Here is a 21,675-nt window from a genome sequence, read left to right as displayed (position 1 = left end):
TTTAATATATCGGGAGAATATACCAACAAGTTCTTTTGCCATATACATTACAGTGGTAAGTTCTGGAGTTGACGCAACTTATTAGATCTCTAATTTTTGCAGGGGAGTTATTTGGTGAGATTGTTTTAATTATTGCTGCGTCAAGTTTGTCAAATACATTCATGACTTTGCAATGTACAAAGACAACTTTGCAAATAACAGATGAGGTAAGGGTAGCAATGACTAGTACATATGACTGTTAGTTCAACTGTAACTGGGCAATGGTTATGCAATATCCGGCATCTCACAGCTACACAGCTGCCTTTGATCTGCTGCGTTCATGACCAGAAACTGCGAAGTGCTTAGAAATGGATCGGTCATTCATTTATAATATTTAGTTAGCCTTGGACTCCGTTAAATTTGTATACATTTTACATTAAATACGTTTATCAATTGGCCAGGTTTATCGGGACTATTTCATAATAGTTTAGTTTTTTTAGACTGTTCAGGTTTTCCAAGAAAGTTTTTTAAAGGGAATCAAACCATACAGGTGTATACAAGCGCCTTGAGGCTTGTTTTTCTCCGTCATGGAAATGCAAAGCACCGTTATTTCGATGTATATAAAAATATAATTCAAAGTATATAAAAATATTATTTTTCTGTATACTGCACGGTTAAAAATTGATTACGGTTACGTAGAAATTGCTCGTTCAATCTACAGGGGCTTTCAATGAGGGCGTGTACGTAACATCATTAAAACTGGAAGAAATGAGCCTGCAAAACAGTGGGCTTCAATTTTATCTTTTACTTAATGTAAAACCATTGACGTAGCATAGTTCTGTTACATATTCTGAACGATTTTCTATTTATTCCTTGATACGGAATCAAATAATGCACCTATTTTCTTTGGTACATACCGACCATCAATATCAATATTCAAACTTTAAAAAAAGAATTTCGATATTACGTATACACGGCGACTAAAATCATATTTTTAAAGTTACAATTACCTCTAAATCAGATCTAGAATCCTGGCAAAAAAGCGAAAAAGGTGTCGATGATGGTGATGATGTTGTTGTTATTTGTGCTGTAGATTTGGTGTTGTTTTTTTGTACTTACCTACTATATTTTGCATGACACCTTTATGAAGACAAGACCGAGACAAGAACATGGACAGTCCTCGACATTTTTTATCTTTTGCACCTGACTGCGACTTGTTTGCTGACAAAAATCATAAATTTTTTAAAGATTTTCTATGTTTTTGTGAATCAACATAGGTAGCTTATTAATTTTTTTCATATTTCTCGTATAATTATATTTCCTAAAGCTTTATTATTACTTAATTTCACAGCGCACTGGCGCCCCTTAGCTGTAAATGCTGTAATGCTGTAAAATTTTATCTCAATAAATATCAATACCAAGAAAATATTTACCACAACATTTTTGCAAATAAAAATATCATCTTATTTTCCAAGAAACAGTTCTTAAAACCAAAGCCATCTTTATGTTTCGTGTTACATTTTGGAATCAAATCAGTACTAATTCCATTACGTAGTTCATAGAATTCAGTAGGTAAATGTAAATTTTCAATATGATACAACAAAATGTAAATGCTTGATTTGTTGATGAAAATACTAAAATCACTATATACTGTATGCCTTTAACATTTGAGGAGTTCCCTCGATTCCTCATGGATCCCATCATCAGAACTGCGTTTTGAAAACGGGACCAATCTGTATGTATATACATCAGGCGGGCCGTATGCTTGATTGCCACCGACGTGGTATAAAAAAAAAAAAAAAAAAAAAAAAAAAATATATATATATATATATATATATATATATATACTTACCACCAAAAAAAGAATTTTCAAAATCGGTCCAGAAATGACGGAGTTATGGAGTAACAAACATTAAAAAAATATATATAAAATAAACATACAACCGAATTGATAACCTCCTCCTTTTGAAATTTTGAAGCCGGTTAAAAAATACACGACTAAATCTTAACAGAAACCTCGTTCAAACTAAAATATAACTTAATAAAGCTAAAATCCTCAAATCTAGAAATGGTAAGTTAGGTAAGGTTGTTAAGAAGCGGCATGTTATCACTCATTATCTATAATAATTATATTTTACTCATATTTCGTATCGTCACGTACCACATATTTTTCCTTTCAAAATACACACCGATCACAGGCGAATCTTTCAGAGTCAGTTTCATTAAAATCCCAGGCCGTCCCCGTCACAAAAGAACTGACTCCCGTCATATTTTTAATCTTCTAGCTGAACAATGAGGATAGCTTCAGCGAACAGAGAAAACGCTTTTATAGATAACATCTACAAAGTCGACATGACTGACCACAGACTAGATTTTTCGTCTTTAAAATCACGCACAAAACTTACAGATACAAACTCATTTTTTCCACATTTTAAAACATTGTTGATTAAAGTGTTCCAAATATGTACACACATTAACTTATGTCGGCATTAAGCTGAGGATTACTCTTCTATATTGCTTAGAAAAAATATTTCTTATTTATAAAATGTCGTTTTTCATTTGCGTAAATTAAGAAGGCGACAAATGTTGATGTTCAAATTAGTAAATGTCTTCTTTGAACATTATTTGCATGAGGTTCGAATTTTTCATGCGTAAGTCGGTAAAGACAGTTTCTCATAGTAACATGCAAAATGCCTCGGCATGTTGAAGTTCTCTTAATTTACATAATCAGAAGATCATTAAGTTTTTACTTTTGATTAGTCGTTAGATTAAACGGGCCATCAATCGTATCATTGACCTTTAAAATGTAATTAAGTGAAATTAGTAATTTCGTGAAAGATATGGCCAAAATAATTCATTAATTTGTTTTATCATCAACAAAATTAGCGTCTAATTTAGTTGCCTTTTTCAAGTTGAGTTCGTGAAATTTATTTATATCGTTTAGACATTATTTTATAAGTATTTATGGCTCGGAGGTTTTACCGAAGCATAGTGGTTTTGGCGAATTGAGTTTTATGCCTTAAGGTTGATTTGGCTTAGTTTGGCTTAGTCAAGTAAATTGCGTAAAATAGTTTCGATTTATTAGTATCTAGAATAATGTATATATATATTTTATACAACTTTTAGGAATATTTTTAATTGACCTTTTACACTATCAATGTGTGATTTAATATTTTTTTATTTTATTTTATTGTTACAGGGTGAATTTCAAGATATAAAAATGTTCGTCGGTGCTGAAGAAAGTATTATAGATAATATATGTAAAACTGTAAGTATATCTATTGCTATGTATCATTAATCTAAACTTTAATGATATAGTTTGTCAACATAATACTTGTTCCTTAGTGGAATATAATTTACCGCGGAAAAGTGTAAATAATATTCTGCGAAATCATTATTTTTAAGACAAATGTGTACGATTCCAGCACACAAAAATTATTACACACAATTGTAATGATATTTCAATTTGTTTAAGTGTTTTTTGAGCTCAAGTATATGAAACTAAACATTAATCGATTTCTTTAGTAAAATTGTATTAAACTCCCGTGCGTTTAAAATAAGTATATTAGAATTATTTAAATACAATGAAAATATTAAAATAATTCTTTATACATATCTTATCATTAATTACCATTTCATCACACTCGCTCAGTAAATGTGGAATTGCACGCAGGCTTATCGGGAACTATAGAAAAAGCGTTTTCCCTAGGGAGTTATGAAGTTTCTAGTACACACACACACAGTAGTGTGTAGTTATAACAGTTTTTTGTCTTTATACTTCATTTTTGTATCGCTAGGTGATGAAAGACATTGTGTGTAACTCGGGGCTAAATAGTATTGCAAACTCGAATCTATAAATTTAACTATACTCTCGTTTGCAATATTTAGCTTACGCCCCATGTTGCACAATGTCTTAGGTAATATAAGTGATTTTGTATTATTTTCAGAAATACATTTGTACCTACTGTTACTTTTATGTCGTTTCATATAAAATATATATAATTTTTCACCACACCAGCTGGTAAAGGCTCTCTTGATTGTTCAAAAACTGATGAGAAAGTTGCATTTTATCCACATGTGGGGCAAAGTAATCAGATGCAAATTTTGAGTTGTTCCCTTATGTTAGTTGGTAGAATTGACTTTTAATTTAATTGATGATTTTGAATGATAAATATTTAATGGCATTCATTTCGTTTTGATTAGGTTTAATTTTGTGTAATATAATATCTTACAGTTTATATTTTCTTCGGGTTGGTGTGGTGAAATTTTTTGTGTTTCGTCGGGGGCAAAATTTGTTTAACCCTCGTGCTTTGAAACTTCTCGTCTTTCGTTTGCTCGGGTATCAATATTAGGACGAGCGGTTCAACAACAACTTTGTCCCCTTGTAAAACAAATAACTATAAATTTTGATGGTTTTCAGGATTTTAGACTACCCGACAGTGTATGTATTGTTTTATTAAAATCTTTACGCATATTATGACAGCTTCGTGTCTCTCTTCTCTTAACTGATGCGGCGGCAAAAGTGAATTTATAAATATATTAATCGACTACAGCACAAATATACGTTTACGCACAACAATAACAAAGAATAAAAATGTATTTAACTATCAATTGTTTTCCTTAAATAATCAAGATGGAATCAGTTATCTACACTTTTTTTTATTTGACCAAAAATAAGAAAACAATTGATTAATAAATCAAACATTTTCTTAATCGCTTTCAGCACATATTTTACAGCATGTGAGCTGCATATGTTTTAATATACGAGCAATTCGCATACTTAATAGTAAAATGCGTACCTACTTACTTTGCCTGTCGTAATCATCACCTTTAAACTACGAGTGTAATCCACTTATCGGCCGCCATTTTATTCACGAATTTCACATTAAAAGTGGATAATGTAGCATTGTAAATACAAAAATGTATGTCATAAATCCACTTTAGAAAAATAAGTTTTAGAATAAATCCTACATTCCCTTCAATTTATTTTTGTGCGTAATCGACATGGTTTCAAGGACGGGTTGGAAAGTGTTTAACTCCTCAATGTTTCTTTTGTAGGCTGGTAAACCGGCTGGGGATTATGGTGTAAGTGTGCAAATCTTATTTCTTATAACAATGTAATCAGAACAATATCTAAAAATATATGAAAATGATAGTTTTTACACCTACATATACTCTGAAATTTCTCTTAGAAAATACGGCCCAGACCTATAGGAATTTGCTAATCATTCCCCTTCGCATTTACATCGCTTAAGGAGTACTGCAATTCTGAGGGACAATGGCAATCAATCAATACAATATGTAATAAGCTTCGCGCCTGGGACGGATTAAATAAAATAATTAATCATAATGAATCCTCACATAATATATATTATTGTACAAACAACATGACATTTAAATGTAAAATATTCAAAAATGTTTTCATTTTGTAAAAATCTTTCTTTTATCAAAGAATATTACGATTAAACTACCCTGTGTTACATATCACTAAAGCATTTTTTTTGTTTTGATTACATTGTTTGTAAATAGTCTATTAATTATCTAATCTTTCTATTTCTTGAGTTACAACCTAATAGGTTACTAATGAAACGCAAAATTTTTATCAAAAATAAAACAACCAAAAACTAAATTAATGTTTCTATTTTTATTAATAAACATTAACGCTCATAATCTTTTAGGGGCCAATAGCAGCAAGTCTTACCGCTGAAAGGCCCGTAAGTGGAGAATTTTTCATTTTTATTTTTCTGATTGGCTTTTTTTCAATTGGCTGTAATAATTATCTGCTTAATTTGACCCTCTGTCCCACCTATGCTTGATGTCAAACCATTGGCGATCAGCGAGTAAGGCGAGTTCTTTTTTAAGTCTCTTACCTTACCTACTTACACGCATCACGGGATCTAGGCGTCTTACACGAGAAAATAAATAGGCGATCGCAACTCGCTTTTATTGCCTTTGGTCGGACAACTGCCTATTTGTTATGTTCGTTGTTATGTTGTGCTTTTTATGCTTGAAGAGGCGGTGAAGTTTTAATGTATTATAATGAACGCACGGGTTAACAAATTATACACAAGAATCACTCTATCGATAGGTGAAAACCGCATGAAAATTTGTTCAGTAGTTTTTGAGTTTATCGCGAACATTGTACACACAAACAGACAGACGCGGCGGGGAATTTTGTTTTATAAGGTGTAGTGAAATAATAGAACTTACAGTAGCGGAAAAAAATGTATCATATCTACTGCTATTTTTTTGCAGGCATTCATTCGAAAATTCGTGTAATTAGACTATATAACTTGTAAACAATTATTGTATCATTATCACGACCATATTCATTATACTTACGTCCCATTCACTGCACGTGGCAAGATAGGCAGCCACGTTAGCACAATGCGGACACACCAATTAATGTATTTTATAATTTGAAAACACTCAAAAGCGAAACTTACCAACATTAAAACCTATATGGATCGATTTTTGGCCCTCATTAGCCTCTGGTTTGAAAATTAAATCGAATCAGTACTTTACAATTTAATACCCACCGGTGTACCGCGAAAACTTGGACAAATTAATTAATTTTAAAATGTACCCTAGTTTGATAGAATTGTCGTTTTAACATACCCCTATATTGCAAATTTCATCGAAATCGCTGGAGCCGTTTCTGAGAAATAACCAAAAATATTATGCAAATGTACCTCAAAAAATATGATAGATTATTTTCCGCTGCTTTATCTGTACCAGTGTTTGACAGGCTTAGATGCACAAAATTGTTAAACTTTAGAGGTACGTCAAATGGATTTTTTTTAAGTTAGGATAAAATCAAGTAAAATATAATGAAAAGTATCACTCTAGTTCATTTAAGTGAACATTATACCTACATTTTTACTGCCGTAAGGTTTCTAACTGTTTTTTTTTGTATAATTATAGTTTACGGACTTCTTCGATTCAAGAACATCATCAACGAAAGGTATTACATTATTTATTTATTAGTTTAGCTTGTTGTTGTTGCCTAAGGACTATCGTTTCTTATAAATACAACTTTACTTAGCCGATTTATTTGGTATTACATTTTTATTTAAAAATTACACGTGTTTAATTAGTGCGATATGCGATCCGCAACTACACATGATTCGTGAAGCGAAACATCTGGGCATAGTCTAAACATTTCTTTTAGTTCAAAAAAAAGTTTTGAATCTGTGCATGGTGGCCTTTAAAGGGGCCCACTGACTATCAGTCCGCCGAACGATATCGGCCAGTCAGTTAGAACAAAATTTTAACAGTTCCGAACAGTTGACAGGCCGATATTGTCCGGCGGACTGATAGTCACGAGGACCCCTTTAGAGAATGTGGCATGTTATTTACGACAATTCCGACTTTGACATCCAATAAAACTATCATGGAGTGTTTCTATCGATCTGCTCTAGTGATGATTCAACGCCATTGTCCGTTAGGCTTTGGTTTTTAGCTGATTATTTTAGCTGTCTCCCTCATTTCGCTTGCATCAGAAATTGATGGGAATCCAAAACGTGGGCTGAAAAATCGTTTTTATGTCAAAATAAAAATTCACATTTATTCCGCAGCTGCTCAATTGAGCAATCATAAAGAGGCACTTAGATAACATGTTTTGGCAGCATATTAACCTTTTGTTTCTTTAAATCGTACCAAGGAGTCAGTGAAATAGTCTTTAGGCTTGTCCGAAATGTATTTGCTACACGATATTGAAAGCATCAAAAAGTCCCTAAAAGAAAATAAAAATTAAACTTTATTATATCAGATATTGCTTAAAAATACCCGCAGATCAAACCCTTCGAACATAGTTATACAAAATAATACACATATCAACAGTTAGACCAGGTTTTATCTGTATTTATAATAAACGGTACAGTCCTTATAAATAATTGGTAAAATAATTCTATCTTAACTTTACAGAGAGGGGTGATGGAATTGGTGGCGATGTGAGTATAGATTAAGTTTACTCTATTATTTTTTGAAAACATAAGACTCTTGCTAAGGTAAACACCGTACACAATAGACCGTAATCAAAATTGTAATATCATGAATAATGATATTTGACCATTTTATCATAATTCCCTTTTTTTAATTGCATTGTCAATAATGTTCTGTTTGTAAGAGAGAAAGTAATACAAAAGGGAGGTCACGACCCTCAATATTGAGGAATACGACGCAAGGAGGAGGAGGTCAATGTTTAATTGGTGTCAAAACTAACTACGACTACTTAACTAACTAGTTGGTTTAGCCTCCAGATTTCCGATAACAATAGATTTTGCGAATTTTTAAAAGTTTTCAAATATCTCTCATCGTCCCATTTTGGGCCAGTCATTTTAAGCCTAAAAAGGGGGTCAACCTTGGAATGAGAGATAATAAGCTGGAAACTTGTATACACCTTCGCTATGATGTATTAAATGTTCTCTTAAAAATCTACGCATAGATCGTGTCTTTCGAACTTTATAGAAGGTATTAGGTATTATTCGCCGATATTCACGATTGACCTTGCCTCATAGTACGGACGATCACTACGCTTTCTGTTTCATATATCTTGAACACGTACGTGTTTATCTCATGAAAAAATATTTGATACCTAACTTGTCGTTAATTTTATGCTCTACAACTCTTTCCTACATGTAAATAACATCGGAGCTATAGAAATTTTTATATCCACGAAAAACCGATTTGTATGACATTTGACCTTGAATAACTTCTGACGCGCAAAAGATCTATGATAAGATTTTAAGGAGAGCCTTTAATACGTCAACGAAGGTGTATACGAGTTTCCAGCTTATTATCTCTCATTCCGAGGTGAAACCCTTAATTTAACTGGGCCATTTGAATAACACTCTCTAAAATCAGACGTTTTGACTATATTTTAATACGTTCTGACAATTGAAACCCTTAATTTAACTGGGCCATTTGAATAACACTCTCTAAAATCAGACGTTTTGACTATATTTTAATACGTTCTGACAATTGAAACCCTTAATTTAACTGGACCATTTGAATAACACTCTCTAAAATCAGACGTTTTGACTATATTTTAATACGTTCTGACAATGTATTAGAATAATTTTACTCAATCATTCATTTATTTCTTTGGATTACTAGGACGAAGATATAGAAGGCCCCGGTTTTGTATCAGGATCATCAGGAGAAATTGGTGTAAGTTGTTTTTATAGAAACACATAAATCTCGGGATATTATTTAGGGTAGGACGGGGACAATTGAAACACGTTATGATTTTATATTATTTTTATTTATTTTTATTCCTTATAATTAACACTTACAGTCAAGCTACACATGTTAAGTGACATTATATTAACAATGAGAGATTACTCAACATACATAGCTAAAATGCTAACTATACGATAATTGAGCTCGGTGTCGTTACAGACTCCAGGTATCGGTTAACAGATTTCATAAAACTGGCTTCAGTGCGGTGGAATATGTCCAGTTTGCTGTCGCTGTCCAATATATCGTTCAGGAGAGATAGTGATTGAAAGATATGCATGTGACGTAATACTCAGGCTATGCGGTTAGTCATTCTTAAATCCTGGACCAATAGCGCTCGAGCGCGCGAACAACGCATTAGTCTTGAGGAGCCGTTAAAAAATTTCGTGGTATAAAGTTAAGTACCTGTGGTATGTGACACTGTTATGGACATTTCCTATTATATATCGTCGATTCGTCGTCTAATAACCACAACACAAGCCTTATTGAGCTTACTGTGGGATTAGGTCGGTTTGTGTATAATAACGAAATACTTGCAGAAATGTGAATGCTCTGAGTCGACCATATCAAGCTTGCTTGCGTCCATGCCTGAGATGAGAGGACCACCAGGAAGTCTAGGGCCACAGGGTGACCAAGGTGAAACTGGAATAGCTGGCCCACGGGTAAGAAAGCTTTGTTACTATTACCTTTTTTCAGGTATTGTATTCCCAACCCAATGGTAGTATTTTTTAAATTAAGTAATTAAAAGCCAACAATTCCCTCTCTAACGCATCAATACATGAATGCGAGCGAGATGGACTGCAATCGAATTTACGCAGTCGCTCGTGTCAACTCGTGGTACGGCTTAGACACTTGTGAAATAATTCGCAGCGCACTTACCATTTGTAGAGATGTACAAATAGTAATATTTGTACCTACTTGCCTAATTGAAACGTCCACCAATTTTAAATTTACATATTGATTTTAATATAAATTATTGACATAATATAAATCATGTCAAAAAGGCAAGAAAAAGCCAACCAAGGCAAAAGTAGACAGTTTGCTTAAGTTGATAATACGAGTACTTATATGAAAAGAAAGCAAATTAATGGTGAGATGACGCGCAATATCAACAGAGGGATATGGAAGAAAGAGACTTGCTGCGCCGACAATGCGCAAGCGAATGATGATTAACTGTAATGAGAAATAATAAATATTCTAGGGTGCACCGGGTGAACCCGGACCAAGAGGTCACACTGGACACGCAGGACCAAGAGGAGAAGATGGCAGTCCAGGAAGAACTGGACCTCCAGGACGCGATGGTGAATCAGGCAAGAGAGGAGAACCGGGACCAGTTGGGCCACCAGGGCCGCAGGGACCCCCTGGAGTTTGTACTGTGATGAAGGTGATATATTATTGTGGTTTAATTTTGACACGCAAATACTGAGATTGTTTGTTTAATTAATTATTCATTAGGTAGAACCCTGCCAGAGTACATTCTGTTTTTTAGGTCATTACCTACTCTTTGGCTAATGTCAAACATTCCCGCACCAAAAACCCCGATGTGTGTTGATCAATATTGACTCATCAAGTAAATAATCACTTGAAAAAAATATTTTTTTTCGCAGATTTTTACCTTAGTTTTTTGTCCAGTACTTAATTACTTCAGTCCTTCGGTAGTACTTCAGTAGTTTCCTTAAATAGTTTGTACGTACGTAAGTTGTTATATTCAAAGAAACATTAAGTTGTTAGAACGCCTATTGACAGGGAACAGAAGAAAAAAAAGAAGTAGCCATACCGGGTGAAAGAGGTCCACCTGGACCAATTGGCCCCCCTGGTCCTAGAGGACCGGAAGGAGAAAGGGGCGCAAAAGGAGAAACTGGTACCAAAGGAGACAAAGGTGATCAGGTAACATGATAACATTATTTTTATTTAGCAAGTGTGCGTTTGATAGGAAACATATTAAAACAATATTTTACCTATCCGTAATGTTTTAAACATTTAGTGTTGTATTAGAACAAGGCCGCAATTTAAATGATCTTACCAATTTATATGCAACTTCATTCGAATTCAGTTATATTCCGATGAAGTCGTTTATGATTTGTTGAAAACATTGTAATTTGGTAATGATACGATCAAGACTACAACTTTAGCTAGGCCCAATCGAAGGACTACTGTGTTCTTGATGAAAACTGCTTTCGAGAATTTCATTGATGTACCTAATCCTTTATTGCACGTCAATTTACCTTTTTCACAGTTCTTATACTTTCATAGGGAACAATGGGAGATAGAGGAGAACCCGGTGAAGATGGAAGAGACGGGGCTCCAGGCACACCTGGAAGTGACGGGCTACCCGGTCATAAAGGACAAAAAGGTAAACATGACTGTGTTATGATAAATTCTTTTTAAAGCGCATTATGGTTGGCATGGTGGATGGAGGACGGGGTAGTAGATAATTGGACATCCACCGACCCGCTGGTGGACATTGTAAAAAAGGCTTGCCAGGGATCTACACAGGCGCCTATTATTAGGAAGGCGAAAAATCGTGCAAGGTGGAGAGCTTTGGTGTACAAAATAACGACCTTATGTAGTCGCGATCCTCAGTCATGAGGAAACGAGGAAGAAGAAGAAATTCAAGTATGGTCCGAAAAGCTAAAATATACTTTTTTAATCTTTTCGTTTTAGTTTTATTCGAAATATTGAATATTAAATAATATATGATTTATTTATTACAGGCGATACTGGCCTTATCGGTCCGCCCGGTCTGGCTGGCATGCCAGCTACATTAACATCATTATTAACAGAAGAAATAGATCCTAAAGAGAGTAAGTGTTTACCACGTACCTACTATAACCCAACCTCAACATAATTTAAGCTCCAAGTAGACTACTGAATCAATCGTTACATATTTTAAATTAAATTAAATTAAATATATCTTTATTTCAGACCCACAAGTCCATATATGGTTAGTTACATTAACTTAAAAGCTATGTTAGTTACCTACACTAATTATTTTTAATTACATTTTTTTTTATATACACCTAGGTCACTTGATATAGGTCAAAGTAGACCTAACCTGCTCCATCCAGTGCCACATTATGGGGCAGCTAAATCAGATCTGTTAGCAATCACCTTCAGAATGCTGTTTCGACTTTCCCTTACGCGACCCATTAGCCATCACTTCACTCTTGGCGGCGTTGTATAGGAGTCCATGTGCGGCGGCGTACTTCTCGCACAGGGCCACTAACTGTCTAAGAGCCCCGATAGACGGACTTAGCAGCACCATGTCATCTGCGTAGCTTATATTGTTAACACAAGTGTTTTCAATATAGCATCCTACATGCATGCTGCTAAGCTCGTCTATCAGGTCGTTCATATACAAGTTGAACAGTTTCGGAGACGTGAGCCCCCCCTGCCTGACACCACATTCAAGCCTATACTCAACGGACAGTGACTTGGCCCACCTGACCTGGTTTGTTTGATTTTGGTACCAAAACTTTAGCAAGTCTGTACAGTCGTCCGGAATACCTGCCTCCTCCATTTTCTTCCAAAGCATGTTATAATCAACCCTGTCAAATGCCTTGGAGAGGTCGAGGAAGCAGGCATAAATTGGTGTTTTCCTGTCCGTGTAGTACCCGACAGTATGCTTGCTTTTAGCTTTGTCGATGGTTCTTATCAGATGTGAGGGATTAGCAGCCTCTATTGAACTAGAAACTACATATTTAAATCCGGTGGGAGTTTACTTAGTACATATTTTTATTTATGACAGTTTATCGAGTGAACGGGTCTCTGAGGGAAAATACTAAAAAACTGGTACAGTCAAAATGTTATCAAGTGTGTGTTGTAACAGTCAGTTCATATATTGGTTCGAAGAAATAACTTATACAACTAAATGTAAGCAAATCCATAACAATGATTATACACAACCCGGGGAACACACGACCTCCGCTGTGCTCAGCGAGCTGCGTTCGGAGAAGGGCCTGAAACTAACTGTCGAAAAATTTGATAATCAATAATATTTTCACACAACAGACTAGGGGGAAGACACGTTTATCAAGTTACCGTTTATTAAGTTGGTTACTAGAAGCTCTTTCGTCACTTCTAATTCGTTCGTTTGTACTCATACTCCATTTACAAAACGTCGGTAAAGCAAAAGGGGTGAAATTCTTACTTTCTGACTGTATGAGCTAAGTACGTATATAGAGTTCTTGCCCTATGACGATCTTCCCAATCAAATATTTTTCCCCTCACTAGTTCCGAAAGTTGTCTTTTAACCTTAAAAACAAGCGGGGAAAAACGCGTTTTATCCACTAGTGGGGAAAGTAATTTGACTTTGGATGGAGCGTGTTTAAGTAGCTTGACAATTAACAAAACGTAAAACGCTCATGATAATGGTTCGTTCGATATTAATTATCATTAAATAAATGGTTTGAGAATGTAATAAAAAATATCAAATTTAGCTGTATTTAATGATTTTAAGTCATAAACCTTAAAATTCCATAAGAAACGTTTGTTTTTTTATAATAATGTTAAATATAATTCTGAACGCACAAGTTGAGTCGATGCAATTTCAAAACGCATCGTTGACATTTCATACGTCAGAAATGTCAACATTGTCAACGAATTTTTTACTTAAAAACTTTTCTCACCGACGCGTAAAAATACACAACTTCCAGAGTTTTCTGTTATAATATCGTAAAAAAAATGAGTGATTCCAGTGATGAAGATGATCTAACGCCTGTGGATGTTGCACTTTCCTCGCTATAGTGAGGGGAAAAGTTTTGTGTTACACACGGGTGCAAATGTATTTTACTTCTCGTGTGTTGAAGCACTCGCTACGCTCAGGATTCTATTTTAGAACCACTCGCTTCGCTCGTGGTTCAACTATAGAATCCTTTCGCTTGCTCGTGTTTCAATTCTACACTCGCGGGTAAAATACAACTTTGCACCCTTGTATAACAAATAACTATTACATGTCAGTCTTTCCCACATTGACCTTAGTACAAAGTTAAATTTTACAGTTTTGTTTTTCAAAGTAAAAAAAAAACAAAAGCAGTTTTAAAAAGAATATTACAAAATTGAAACAGACTTTATTTTACGAAGCCTTCAAATAACTACAAATTTATTTCTCTTTATCAATCAAACCAGATCACGTACAAATAATAACGTTAGCCGATTGATTTCCCTTCATTTTTTCTTTTATTTGCCCTCAAGGATTCCATCCCTCTGACCTGTCGAATTGGCATTACTTAATGAACGAACGTCCAAAGATCTGCTGTAGCTGCGTCCTTTACAGATCATGTAGGGTTAGAAAGAGGCAGATTGAATATTGATCCCCCGACTAGATATAGAAATAAGTAGTTGTATAATTTTTCGGTTGGAAGCAACTCAACGAGGTCCTTTTTTATCTTAATATAATTATTTATTTTATCCTTTATTTTTTAGCACGAGTCCAAGTAATTTGACATTGTTTTCTTATAGATGTTTAGTTTCGGAAGGTTCTATAATTTATTTTTATTTTCAGAGGCTGAGATTGCTGATTTATTGAGAGGATCAAAGGGGGAGAAAGGAGATTATGGCATCAAGGTAATAATTCGTGGTGTGAAAAATTATAATAAATAACAAATAATATTATGAACTTAAAAGAATACCTTTTTTTCAATATTTCAGGGTGACAGAGGGGATGACGGGATAAACGGACTACCGGGAAACGACGGAAAAGATGGCCGAGACGGAACACCGGGAGAGCAAGGTCCACAGGGATCAAAAGGGGAGCATGGACCACCTGGACCAAGAGGTCATAAAGGGGACCGTGGAGAACCTGGACCACCCGGAAACACTCCTGCTGCTGCCATTACGTTAACTAAGGTGATTTTTTTTCCATGGCAACATAATGAAGACAACTTGGAATCGATAGTCCTTCGAATTCTTGACATTTTCATATGACAATGTAATTCATTAATGGGTTTTTGTCTATTTTATTTTTTGACAGATTTTGATAAAAATTGGTAGGTTTGAAAAGCTCCTTATTCTGATCGGAAAAACACGAAATCTTGGACAAAAAAATACATGAAAATTCCCATTGAGTTACGGAAAATTCCATTCGTTTTCCATAAGTCAGTGGAAGATTTTGTAGGACATACAGTGAAACGATTTTGTAGGACATACAGTGAAATTGCGCTTATGTTGTACAGAATAAGGAACTATCTATCCACCAAATTTTATCAAAATCTGAGAAAAATTAAATAATTACAATAAAATAAATAAAAAAAACTGCACGAAGGGTTCCGTACCATTACGCAAAAAACGGCAAAAAAATCACGTTATAGCGGCAACAGAAATACATCATCTGTGAAAACTGTCTACTAGCTATCACGGTTCACGAGATACAGCCTGGTGACAGACAGACAGACGGACGGACGGACAGCGAAGTCTTAGAAATAGGGTCTCGTTTTTACCCTTTGGGTACGGAACCCTAAAAATTACCCTAATATCCGTTTTTTGCTTTTGATTTGTAAACTTGTATGTCAAAAATTACTAATCGTTTATTAGTCACTAATAATCTTTTTATTTATTTTATTACAATATCATGCAAAACATGTATATTATTATTACAGCTTATGAACTAGCACGAGATCAAACACAATTTTACACAGCATGTTTACATCATAGCATAACAATAATATGAAATAGAATGTTCCGTGATGGGAAAGATATAACATAAATAAAAATATATTATAAGATCAACTATACATTTTATTAGAAATAAACATTAAATTCTCTTATTCACTTAAGAAACAAACTTAAATAAAGAGAATGTCAGCCAAGCATTTATAAAACCTGGCAATCTATCTATCATAATAATTCATAATGATCAAGGCTACTAAATTGTTATATTGGCGCCACATTATAAATCATTTCGCAATTTGTTATATTACTTATATTTATGTATTAATATTTAAGGGTGATAAAGGATCGCATGGCCATCCCGGAAAGGTGGGCCCAAAAGGAGCTCCTGGTCCTAAAGGCGAACAAGGTACGCCGGGACAAAATGGAACTAAAGGAGATAAAGGAAATTCTGGAGCTCCGGGACCCATAGTAAGTAACCAGTTTGTTTTGTATAAAATAAGATATATTTTTATATTAAAAAAAGTAATACATAATAGTGATAAAAATGTGCTTCTTTTACAATGAAAGTAGCGTAGATATGGTCAACTGCACTGGATGATGATAACGATGTAAATATGCTTAAAAATGTTTCTTAAGGCTGGTATGTGCCATAAATACGATTGCCCAAAAATACATTTGCGTAGACTTCAATTTTGATCAAAAATAAGTCGTCAAATATTACTAAAATTCACTATCGATTTACTCCCTTGTTTATCAACTTTACAAGCCTCAATTAGTTAATTTATGTTTTATCCTTTTCTTACAAATACAAACATTAAGTCAAAATGACAGATTAAGACAAAATAAGCCTAGCTAATTAAGGCTTTTAGCGCGTTAATAAGTAACATTCAACATAAATAAGACAATTAAAACGAAACACAATCTAAGCTCTCATGTTATATTTAAAAAATATACCACCTCAATAATTCGTTATTCTACTGAAACATTTTGCTTACCTACAATATTATAATTCGCTTGAAGTAGTACTATGCTTCTATAATATATTTTTATGGATGTACAGTAGAGGCAAAAAATCTATCATTCTGCTATTTTTTCGGGTATTCAGTAGTGAAAATTCGTGAAATAAGACTTTATATCATAAAAACTATATATTACTGTATCATCATCACTACCATCTGGTACATACTTACGTCCCACTGCACTAAGCGGATTGGGGACATCACACACACCAAATATGTTATGACTGTTAATTTTCTTACTTGAAAACACTTAAAAGCGAATCTTACCTACAATAAAACCTAGATGGATGGATTTTTTACCCTCGGTAGCCTCTGGTTTGAAAATTATATCGCATCATTACTTTACAATTTTATACCCACCGGGCTACCGCGAAAAGTCGGGCAAATTAATCATTTTAAAAGTGAACCCTAGTGTGATCGAATCGTTATTTTCATACGCCTCTATATTGTAAATTTTATCGAAATCGCTAAAGCCGTTTTTTTTTTTGAGAAGTTATTAAAACAAAATTGCAATTGTATCTGAAAAAATATGATAGATTATTTGCCGCTACTGTACCTACTGTTAACTTGATTTACGAAATTTCTATTAGGGGCACAAAGGCGTTGAAGGTAAAAAAGGGTCGACCGGAGAAAAGGGAGAGAAAGGGGAAAGAGCTCAACCCGTTGACTTGGCATTGGTAAGATATTGTTTAGTTGTAGATTTTTTTATCTTGATCTTAAAGTTAAATTGTTTAAGAATTAAATGCTGAGTCGCTTGCTACTAACACGTGCCTTATTCAAACATCGGTATTAAATACAAATTTAACCGTTTCCCCAGCTAAAAGGTGAAAAAGGCGAAAGAGGCCAGATTGGACCCACGGGACCAATTGGCCCACCTGGACCCCCGGGCGCAGCCTCCAATCACACTGCTATTCCTGGACCTGTTGGACCTTCAGGGCCGCCTGGCCCTCCAGGTCCTCCTGGCGAACCTGGCCAACCCGGAACATTAGGTGGACCAGCGGAAGCACTAAATTCGATTTATTATGACAGTGAGTAAAATATTTGTTGTTAGTTATTTATTATATCAAATAAAATTATGGTCCAGCACCATGTATTTTTTGTATGTTTTATTAAAATGAGTCCGGAATAATCATGGACGCAATTAAATTTATTTAAATTAGGTTCGTTTTTGAAAACCAACATATACTTCGTGTATGAGTAGTTAGAATCACATTATTGTATTCAATGTTTTTAGAACTATCTTTAGAATTATTTTAGGTTAGCCAAGATCGGTCAATGGCTTGATAAAAATATATAATATGTATTTTGCTTATATTATCTGAATTTTTGTATAATGTTTTTTCAGTCGGAGAAGATGACTTCTACACAGCTTCCACAGTGGTTTACAAAAGCCGGACAGCATTAATAAAAGTAAGTAAACGACTACAAAATAAGTATGAAGGATACACAAAGACGTTAAGTCACCACTAATACCACAGGCTCCCTTGTACTTCTAATTGGCAACGGAGCGAAACACTAAACACTACTCAGTTTCATTCTACATTTTTATATGCTGCAGCCATGTTTACGCCTAGAATTCTATTTTTAATAACATTCGAAATTCCTACAAATAAAGATTGTAAGTACACATTAACACAACTGAAATAAGCTGTTGCATTATCATACCATACCAAAATAAAATGGGAGAGCCAAGTCTCGTAACCCCGAATTTTTAAATATAATATAATTGATAGATAATAAAGGATAAAAAAACTCTAAAGTTTAATATTTATTTGTTACAGAGAACCGAAAGTACGCCTCTAGGAACCTTAGCATTCGTCTTACAAGAGGAAATTCTTCTTTTACGGGTCCAAAATGGGTGGCAATATGTCCGGGTAAATTTTTTCGTTTCCTTAATACGAATGTTTCCTTTGTTAATGCAATGTTGCGTTATGATTATGAGAATTCCTAATGAGCGCTCGAGGCACTATGTTAACATTTCTTTTTAGAAAGAAGCAACGTTAAACTGGAATAACATAGTGAAATGTTAAAAATCTGAATTAATTAACAAATAGCTGGTTTTTAATGTTTTACAGTTACAGGGAGGGTTATTCGAACTTTATATCTTGTTATTCTTGTGAAATGGTTATAGATATGATCTGTCAGTTGTCAACAGTAATATTTATTAAAGACCTGACAGATCCATAACTGTCTCATAAGAAAACTAACAAATACAAATCGCCCTCCTGGTAATATATTAATGGTTTATTGTTACAAAAATTAATGCCAGAAAGGCATTACACATTAAAAAGATTTTTCTTGACATTCAGCCTAATTTTTGTTACATTACAAACTTGAATATTTATTTTACATATTTTCCAGATGGGTTCCATATGGAACGTCCAGTCAGGATCAACGACCAGCCAACCACCGTGGCATAACCCTGCACCAGTAACGACGCGATCCCCAAGGGCAAACAACATTGTCGCAAGCACCGACAGACCTCCGAGGATGAGACCTCGACGCCCACGGCGTTTAAAGACAAATTACGTTAGTATGATACTTGTACAATGGGAAAGATATTTGTAAAAGTACAATCTTGACATAACAGAGAACAGTAAATTTTCAAGATTTAACCTCCATAGAACACGGCTCATCATTGTTGTAGGTGGCGCTTTTCATTATATTATTTCAATTTTTGTTGAGGCCTAGGCTCCTTTCTCGGTAGTGCAGGGATGCCTAAGATGAAGACTTGTTATTTAAACTTGTGTACAAATATTTATTATAATTATAGGTAGATTAGGATCAAATTAAAGTACAACTTTGTCGTTGAATGTATTTTGGAAGATTGCCGTTGGCTGCTGTCGGCGGACGTTATACGCATCCGATCGCCGATCTTCGAATTTCGGACGAAATCAACCATCCGTGACGTCATTTAGGATGCGTTCTGAACAATTTTGGTTATGAAATTATTATTACTGCTATGTATACCCTTTAAACGCTAACTTGGACTTGCTTGGACGTGACAGTTTACATATTTGAACGCCGCGCTTTTATTTTGCATACAATCTGTCACTTATTTAACAAACATATACAAACATGTATGTATATTGGGATATTGATGTTGTATAGGGGTTGTAACTTGTCAGTCTTCTCTATTTACTAGACCCTGGCAACATCAATCATCACTGGAAATTCTCTTATCTTTACCATTAAATATTAGTACTAAATACAAACTGATTTCATTACAGATCCGTCTAATAGCCTTAAATAGCCCATACACTGGTAAAATGTTAAGTGAGACGAATTCAAGTTTTAGTTTCTACGCGATAGCAAATGACTGCAGAAGGCAGGCCCAAAGACACAATATTAGCGGTCACTTTGAGCCTTTACTCGATTATAGGTAAGGATAAAAAGAAACTTACGCACCTCGATCCGAACAGATGGATTGCCATGTGCAAGTTTAGCTAAATATTTATTTTGTTTCTCAATTTTCAAGGATATTTATTATATTTACTATATCTTCCAGGGATGGTGGCTTAGAGAATCTTGTAGATAAAAAATACCATCAACTGCCAGTAGGAAACTTGTTTGGAGACATGCTTTTTAATACTTGGAAAGACATGTTCTATGACCTGGGTCACATTCCTCCGACTGCAAACATATTTGGGTTCAACGGGAAGAGTATATTTATTGACCCAAACTGGTAAGTGGAATTAGTAAAACAAAGTACTAAAATATATTTTTATGGTAATATTTTCTTAATTATTTCTTTCATATGCCTAAAGGTCAGCTGGAAAAGATTAAGATTTTTTCATTATCATAAGAGTTAAGCTTCCAAAAATTTGTTCGCATTTTGTTTTTCTTTTTTAACTCGTTTTATAATTAAATAATCGAAAAAAATACAAACAAGGGGCATAACCATGGTTAATACACTTTAAATTGTGTAAAAGTATATTCCAAAATGTCAATATTTATCCAAAGAGGAATAGGGTCCCAATACATTTGAAAAGCGATCGTCCATTTTACTCTTCAAGGGATTTTTTACACATTAATTGTATTCTGACTAACTATACTGTTTTGTGCAATAAAGTGTTTGCCTACGGAGATGATCTATGCCTCTATGGTCATCTTCCATACATAAATTTATGTAGATATCTAGACCTAATAATTAAAAATTAAAACATAGCGTTTGACTTTAGGATGTTAATTTTAATAAAGTGTATATATTTTAGGCCTGAACATAAACTATGGCATGGATCTAACACAATAGAAGTGGGCCAGAAGGCCAACTGCCAAGAGTGGATGAGCGAGAGCCCTAAACATTTTGGGACTGCGTCAACGCTTGCCAAAAATAGGTTGCTGGAGAGAGAACTGTAAGTGTAATATGTATATAAGTTACTCATTATATTGCCAGGAATCATATCATACGCCTGTATCTGTGTTACTTATAAAATATGAGATAAAAGTCAGTACATGAGTATAACTGGAGAAAGCAACTAGAGCTTAAAAACATATACGCTGACAAAGTAGCGGGCCCAAACAAATAATAATTAAAAATTATGAGCCATGTGAAAGAACTGATTTAATTGTCATTGTAATTTCAGGCACCCGTGCAGCAGCAAATTCATAGTATTGTGTGTAGAAGTAACACCAAACCTGCCCAGAAGACAAAGGCATATACCGTGAGTATATAACTTTAATTTAATATACATATTTAAACAACCAGCCAGGTGGACCGAGGGTACCGTACAAATTTAACTTTTTTTTTAAATATTTACAGTTTTCAGATTTTTCCCTGTATTTCTAGTGTAAGACGATATTACTTGCCAAATTTCATAGTTCTAGG

At 34.3% G+C, this 21,675-nt stretch overlaps 2 protein-coding genes across 3 annotated transcripts in view; one reads left to right on the top strand and one right to left on the bottom strand.

Annotated features, from left to right (window-relative positions):
* The window catches only part of LOC134745355 (tonsoku-like protein), a 431,809-nt gene that overhangs the window by 79,861 nt on the left and 330,273 nt on the right, over window positions 1-21,675 (bottom strand). The window lies entirely within an intron of this gene.
* The window catches only part of LOC134745349 (collagen alpha-1(IX) chain-like), a 94,804-nt gene that overhangs the window by 70,602 nt on the left and 2,527 nt on the right, over window positions 1-21,675 (top strand). The window contains exons 4-26 of one of the 2 annotated variants that reach the window (XM_063679371.1): window positions 3,179-3,247; window positions 5,038-5,064; window positions 5,658-5,693; window positions 6,904-6,943; window positions 7,906-7,931; window positions 9,097-9,150; window positions 9,759-9,881; window positions 10,421-10,603; window positions 10,966-11,106; window positions 11,473-11,572; window positions 11,934-12,023; window positions 14,723-14,784; window positions 14,869-15,066; window positions 16,162-16,296; window positions 17,438-17,524; window positions 17,665-17,875; window positions 18,193-18,257; window positions 18,629-18,721; window positions 19,209-19,376; window positions 20,078-20,229; window positions 20,356-20,532; window positions 21,062-21,202; window positions 21,434-21,511. In XM_063679371.1, the coding sequence (XP_063535441.1) occupies window positions 3,179-3,247; window positions 5,038-5,064; window positions 5,658-5,693; window positions 6,904-6,943; window positions 7,906-7,931; window positions 9,097-9,150; window positions 9,759-9,881; window positions 10,421-10,603; window positions 10,966-11,106; window positions 11,473-11,572; window positions 11,934-12,023; window positions 14,723-14,784; window positions 14,869-15,066; window positions 16,162-16,296; window positions 17,438-17,524; window positions 17,665-17,875; window positions 18,193-18,257; window positions 18,629-18,721; window positions 19,209-19,376; window positions 20,078-20,229; window positions 20,356-20,532; window positions 21,062-21,202; window positions 21,434-21,511 (2,456 nt within the window). The remainder of the gene's footprint in view (window positions 1-3,178; window positions 3,248-5,037; window positions 5,065-5,657; window positions 5,694-6,903; window positions 6,944-7,905; window positions 7,932-9,096; window positions 9,151-9,758; window positions 9,882-10,420; window positions 10,604-10,965; window positions 11,107-11,472; window positions 11,573-11,933; window positions 12,024-14,722; window positions 14,785-14,868; window positions 15,067-16,161; window positions 16,297-17,437; window positions 17,525-17,664; window positions 17,876-18,192; window positions 18,258-18,628; window positions 18,722-19,208; window positions 19,377-20,077; window positions 20,230-20,355; window positions 20,533-21,061; window positions 21,203-21,433; window positions 21,512-21,675) is intronic. The other variant, XM_063679372.1, reaches the window with a different exon arrangement.

This window comes from Cydia strobilella, chromosome 11, assembly GCF_947568885.1.
Source record: "Cydia strobilella chromosome 11, ilCydStro3.1, whole genome shotgun sequence".
Taxonomy (NCBI): Eukaryota; Metazoa; Arthropoda; class Insecta; order Lepidoptera; family Tortricidae; genus Cydia; species Cydia strobilella.
This window is presented reverse-complemented; position numbering and strand designations above follow the sequence as displayed.